Genomic DNA, 6,706 nt, shown 5'->3' on the forward strand with positions numbered 1-6,706 from the left:
GTAGAGCTCAGAGATGGGACTGTGATCACACTGCACGATAATGTGCTGGTCCTGGGCACAGTTGAGAGTTTAACACAAGCAAAGTGTCGAAACTCGCTCTGACTTTACAAAATGATACAAACATGATTTTTGTGGGTGCATTTATAAAGTCCCTATCCTAGTACTGCACTAATGAATTGCTTTCAACATGGCTGTAATCTTTGCCCCTAAGGCAAGCATTGCCTCAGTCTATAAGCAGTAGGTCAAAGAGACAGTTTGTTTAGCACTGAATTGTTTAATTGAAGAGGTAATACTTGTGCGCACAAATCAACACTTCTAAAGAAGTGACAAAGAGGGAACACTGAGTACTCTTCATACAGCTGGACAGCCAACCCATCGTGTATATGTGTGTGTGTGTATATACTTATATATCAAATCTGGAGGAAACCAGGTACCGCTTATTAACCCAATCAAACATCTCTGGAGAGACTTGAAAGTGGTTGTCCACTGACAGTCCCCATCCAACCAGGGTGTTCAATGGTGTTCACAGGGCTTGCAACCCTTTTTTTACGATACATGACCAATTTTTGGACAGTGATCTTGGACAAGGCAACCAGGAGCAAGTTCAGCTAACTCTGGCTCTCTTGGTGTCGCATGGCTTAACGGAGCCTAATATTAGAAAACCTTTCTTATCTGGTTCTGTTCACTCTGGTTCTGTTTTCTGATTTAGCTGCTAGTTCAGGGGAAAGAACATTAGTTTTGGATTATGAACAATCTTTTTGGAATATTGATTCACAGAAAAACATAAAAATAATTGTCTGTTTCTTTAGCTAAAGCTGAGGTTCATGTCTGATGAGGTCTGTCTGACGAAGATGCTGCCTTCACAGTAACCTCCACCAAGGGGGAGGTTACCACAACACAACACTTCTTTTTATCATTTTCTAACATTGTGAGATATCTTCGTTTATTTCTCAGAGAATAATTCATGTCTCTTGATGAAAAAGTCAGGCATATTTAGGGAGCTGATCTTAATGGTGAGAAATTTGTTGCAGATCCAAATAAAAATCTGGATCTAGTGAATATAAATGTGACGTATGCACTCTACAGAGAGCCATTCTAGGTACGGGATGTGTTTAACAGTGTGTAGATGTGTGAAATTAATCGATGATCAATCCACTCTGCTATGAAGAAAGAATTTACCAATTAAAAAAAAAAAAGAAGATAGGCATCTTGGCACTGAAGCGTAAAAATACGTTTGATTAATTGTGAAATTGTAGCCTGTCAGAGGACGTCAGCTGAGTAGGTGGTCCTTCATATATGGCCCCGGACGAATTTGCGTTCACACAGCACAAAGAATGTGTTTTGTGTGTGTTTGGCTGCAAATGTTGACACACATAAAATACAATTTAGGGACTGTTTCCTCCGACTTAACAGTCACTTGCTGTTTTGTCTGAACATCCATTCATCTCCTTTCTCTTTCTTCTCTCTGCCTATCCATCCTGTCAGGAGTCAACTACGTGTACCAGTTCTGTGTCGGAGCAGCAAAAGGTGTCCTCAGTCCATTTGTTCTGCAGGAGATCATCATGGAGGCCCTGCAGAGACTGAACCCAGCCCATATCCACGCTCATCTCCGAACACCTGCTTTCCATCAGCTCGTCCAGCGCTGCCAACAGGCCTACCTGCAGGTACGATGCGTCTACGCCCACACTGCAGCCATTCCAGTGCAGTCTGACAAGTCAATAAACCAGAGATGTCTTTAAATCAGGTTCAAAGCATCATATTATGAAGGCATTCCAGAGCTATTGTGAGCAGACAGGATCATTTGTATGTCCACATTGCAATGCATAACTTGATCATACTCACATACTCTAAATAAAGATGATATGAATGCTGCCATATTGCACCCAGGACGTCATTAGGAGACAGAGTCCGATACAAACACACTCAACCAATCGCAAGTCAGTCTCAGCTGTCAATCGGGATGTTTCATCCCGTTTTTATAACATATCATGTATATAGTCCAATCATGTATATATTTATATTGTAATAACGCCACTTTATTTAGACTTTTGATGACAAATGATTTGTTATTCTAAGTATGGAGACAAGTCGTCAAAATTGTGGGAACACTTTACTTTCAAGCCTTCAGAGGTGACCATTAGCTGCTAATGTGCTAGGCAGATTTCACATGGTGCAGCAGCACAACATCACTGTCAGAGCTTTTGAAGAGAAAACATGTTGGTGCCATTCATCTTCTTCTTCTGGTGGGTTGTAAACAAGTTTAAGGTTAATGCCGCTCTGAAGCGGGTTGACTTTGAGGCTTTAATGTAAAGTGTTCATATACTGACTGTTGCTTCCCTGACTCAACGAGGAGGGAGAAAGCAGCAGTGGACAAGAGACCCATAGGTTGATTGTAGAGAGCAAGCTGCAGTTGCGAACGCAGTGAAGCGAAAACGTTTGTGTTCATAAGCATAAAAACAACTTGCTGGAAGATGTTGACTTCAGCCCAGTGCAGCTTCTCTGCTGTGAGTGACAGAGATTCTGCTGAGAGACTCCTCAGGTCACACAGAGGCATACTCAGCGGGCCAAGCCGTTTTAACATATGTTAGCCAGGTTTGATCGAACGTCATTTCGACTAGTTGTACTTTTGATTTGTAAGATTTCTATATCATCATTCTGACTAATCAAAACAATAAAATAACATTTTCAACATTTGTGATTACATTTGACTAGTAATATTTAAACTACTTTTGCAAGTTTCTCATTAAAGATATCTACAATTGAAGTCTGACCAGTCATAGTTCAAGTTCATATTTTCAACACCATTTTGTCTAGTTCAAATTTAAATAAACATATCTTGAACTGAGGTAAATGAAAGATATCTTAAACTTGAATTATGACTAGTCAGAATACATTTTGGATATCTGAAACCGAAAGTATGAGTCATAATAAAGTTGCCGGTATCTGAGAGAAATCCCACCCACATTGGTGGGACAGAGTGGGATTTTAAAACATTTTTTTAAATGCATCATCCTTATGTCCATTTTGCTAGGCATCAAGCATACGGTTCTCAACAGGCAGACAGACCATAGCTTAACACCGGTCCTGTCTAGGCGTTGTGTGTGGGTGTGTTTGATGAAACACATCAGACATGTTGGAGGCCATGAAAAGTTCAGGGATGTGGGAAGAGGTTCAGGCGTCAGAAAAAAATCTGTTCTGCTGTTAAAAATAGAAAAAGTTATAGCTTGTTTTAGCACATCTTTGATAAAGGTATTGTCCATGTCTGTCCCAGCTGCCTGTAGAATCACACCTGCTTCTTTCTGCCTCTGCCTTTTTCCCCGCAGTACATCCACCACCGGCTCATCCACCTGACACCTGCTGACTATGATGACTTTGTCAACATCATCCGCAGCGCTCGAGGTGCTTTCTGCCTGACGCCTGTGGGTATGATGCAGTTTAACGATGTGCTGCAGAACCTGAAGAGAGGCAAGCAGACAAAGGAGCTGTGGCAGCGCATTTCCCTGGAGATGGCAACCTTCTCCCCTTAAGCAGCACCCTGAGCAAGGGTGTGCTGGGCCTGGGCCTGAATCAAGCTTGACAAGTCCCACCTAGCGCACCCTCAGCCTCTAACACTGCTACTGCCGCTGCACTGAGCTGGCCACATTCTGTCTGGTTCTGTCAGGGATCCTGTTCCCTGCGATGTGGACTCAGCAAACACAGCACACAGGCAGGACAATCAGCTCCTGTAACCCTGACCAACAGGGACTTCCTTTTTTATGGGTGTGTCCACCGACCTTGCTCTCCTCTGGTCTTGACTGACTCCTCACTCTTGTTTTATCATAGTTTATGTTTGTTTAACTGTGGAATTAAAGTGTACTCCTACCTTTCTGCAGCTCAATTCATCTTTTCCATTTCCCCTACACTGAAGACATTTGAAGGGGATCTGTCACCCTCCATCCTCACTTAATTTCCTATGTTTCGTAGTCGAGTTTAGTTTTGTTTTGAATGAAACCACTGAGTGTGAGTCAATTTCATGCTGCAACATTCCTGTCCAGAGTGGTAGATGCTGTGAGGCCTCATTCACTAAATGTTTGTCACTATGGATCTGAATCTTTGCAGTTTGGGAGAAAAGGAAGATTAACAGGGAAAAAAGGTTTAATATGAGAAAATATATTGTCAGTACAGGTGAGGATTTTTCTGTATTTGTTTAATCTTTTTTGATATTTTGTATAGAATCTGACATGTATGGAGAGAGGAATGGGAAGAGACAGAATATTAAAGGTTGTTTTGTTGTGTGGGATCCACATTTACATTTCAGTGCGCCTGAGGAGCAATGTGAACTCAGCTCCAGACCAAAACCTGAGGCCAGCAAACGCTGCTGGGCCACGCAGGGCCACTGAGGGCCTTCTCCATGGTCACTCTTACTCTGTGTTAGAACATCATCAGTTGGGCTGAGTATCGTTTGACTCTTTTTTTTTTTTTTTTTTTATATATATATCCAATTTTTTGGAGCTCCTAAAGGCAACACATCTAGGAATATATAAAGTTCTTTTCTCCTGTCCTGTTAAGGGCTCCACATATTTTCAGTATCAATCTTAACAGATTTTTTTTGAAATTGTCAGAAACAAATTTGTCCAATTCAGTCCATAATACTGATTAAAATTATATCAAAAGAAAAAATAACTCAATTGGGATTCACATGAAGTGAAAGGAAGAGTTTACATGACATAGATAAGAAGCATTCAATGCCACAAGTTTTTGATTATCAGTAATATACCTAAAGTAATAGGATTCTATACCTGACCCTTCTTTTCAGCATTCAAGTGATTGACAGGTTCAAACACAGACAGGAGTAGCTGGTGAAGATGACAGTCCCACATACTTCCCCATCAAAATGTGGGGTAGCAGCAGTGCACTGATTCTTAGTGGATTTTGTGAAGTTAAACAGACTTTGATTTGCAAAACTAAGTTTTCCCAAGGTTTTACAAGGGATAGCATTTGGTTTGGCATCTCACGGGGAAGCATGTGGGGTTGTCCCACAGTGGATAGACGGGGACTTTGTCTCATTTTCAGCCATCTCCTTCAAAGTTCACACTTAAACAATGTGTTCATGTATTAAGAGGAGACACTGGTCTGGCTATGGAAAGTCCTGCTTCACACAATTCCACTCACCTGGATCTGTGTGCTTAGCTTGTAGACCATGGTGCTGTTACTTTCCATCTTTGTCCAGGCACCTGCTGTGGTTCTGAACGTGCCTCTTTGATCAGCTTTGGGCCTCACAGGTGAAGGTGACTTAGTAGAAAATGTACTGTGATATTTTTGTATTCCTAAAAAAGTGTAGCTTGATTGAAAAGTTCTATATGTACTGATTGCAAAAGGTTCTAAATTAGTGTGAAAAGAATAAATAAAAAATATTAAAGCAATACTGAATGTGTAGAGTTTACTTAATAAAGACAATTAAAAACTCTTTTAGTGTGACTGATGTGTGGGTATCATTCTGGGGGGTGATTATTTTCTCAAAAGAGGTCAAGCCACGTTCTGCTCCTTAGACTACGTGCAGATTATCAGCAGTGACCACAAGAGGGAGCAGCAGGATCATTCATCAGACCATAAGTCTGCTCTCTGTTATTTTCTAAGTATAACACAACATCTGTGCTATGCTAGTACAGCAGAGTAGGTCTACCTTCAATATGCATGTGAGAACAAAATAAATGGCTTTGTTTCCTTATCAGTATTCACGACTGCTGTAAACCAAATGATTTAGCTGCATCTAGTGGCTCTCAGCAGATGCTGACAAACCAACCAACCAACCAATCAACCAACAGACAGGGATATAACCTTTGTGGAGATAATACATGATGAGTGGAAGGGTTCCTGCAACATTGGTATAATGTTTTGAAAGAACAGCAGTGATATTAAGCCAGAATTCAAACCGGAACCTTATTGCTGTGAGGCGACAGTACTAACCACTGCCCCTCCGTGATGCACTATACATAAATCATTTCTCTTCCTTTCTATCTTCCAGATGTCTTGCTGTTTTTGCAGTATCCTGTCTGCCTGCCTGTACTTTTTGCTTGTTTACTGGACTTTGGATTCCTGCCCGGGAGTTTCTGGATTTGTTTGCCCTGTTGGACTGTATTCTTTACTTTTGAGCCTTGCTTCATCATCCCATGAGTCGTTGTTGTTTTTTTGTTAATGAAGTCACTGGACTAATTAGCTCTGCCACTAGTGTCTGCATCAGGGTCCTTTCCCCTGTGTTCCTGGCATCAACAATGACAATCTGCTGCACCAGCTGCACCAGCTGCATTAAGCCCTATGATACTAATTGTGATTTGTGAATATGGGCTATAGAAATAAAATTAGATTGATTGATTGATCAGCATATTTGGCTCGACGTGTACAGTTAACCAGGACCAACTGTAAAATGTATATACTGTACATGGTATTGCATTATATCATTCAAATTCAAATTGATTTATTTGTACAGCGCCAAAACATACATTATCTCAAGCCACTTTTTATAGTAAGGTGGAGACCGTATGTTATAAAGCAACCCAAAAGTTCCCACAATCAGCAAACATTCTGTAACAGTGGAGAGAAAAAAAATATCTATTTACAAACGGAAGAAGTCTTGGCCTAAGGGATGGTTCAGGTCTCACCTGAGCCAATCCAAACAATGGGCTTTATCAAAGGAGTCTAACCTTAAATGTCTGCCTCCTGGGATCAA

The 6,706-nt window shown here is 41.0% G+C and overlaps 1 protein-coding gene across 6 annotated transcripts in view; it reads left to right on the plus strand.

Annotated features, from left to right (window-relative positions):
• zswim8 (zinc finger, SWIM-type containing 8) overlaps positions 1-5,402 on the plus strand; it is a 32,565-nt gene extending 27,163 nt beyond the window's left edge. For all 6 annotated transcript variants that reach the window (XM_035173195.2, XM_035173196.2, XM_035173197.2 and 3 more), the window contains 2 exons: positions 1,486-1,664; positions 3,324-5,402. In XM_035173195.2, coding sequence (XP_035029086.1) covers positions 1,486-1,664; positions 3,324-3,527 — 383 coding nt within the window. In that variant the 3' untranslated portion in view covers positions 3,528-5,402. The remainder of the gene's footprint in view (positions 1-1,485; positions 1,665-3,323) is intronic.
• Positions 5,403-6,706: the final 1,304 nt, after the last annotated feature.

The sequence above is a fragment of the Hippoglossus stenolepis genome, chromosome 12, assembly GCF_022539355.2.
Source record: "Hippoglossus stenolepis isolate QCI-W04-F060 chromosome 12, HSTE1.2, whole genome shotgun sequence".
Lineage (NCBI taxonomy): Eukaryota > Metazoa > Chordata > Actinopteri > Pleuronectiformes > Pleuronectidae > Hippoglossus > Hippoglossus stenolepis.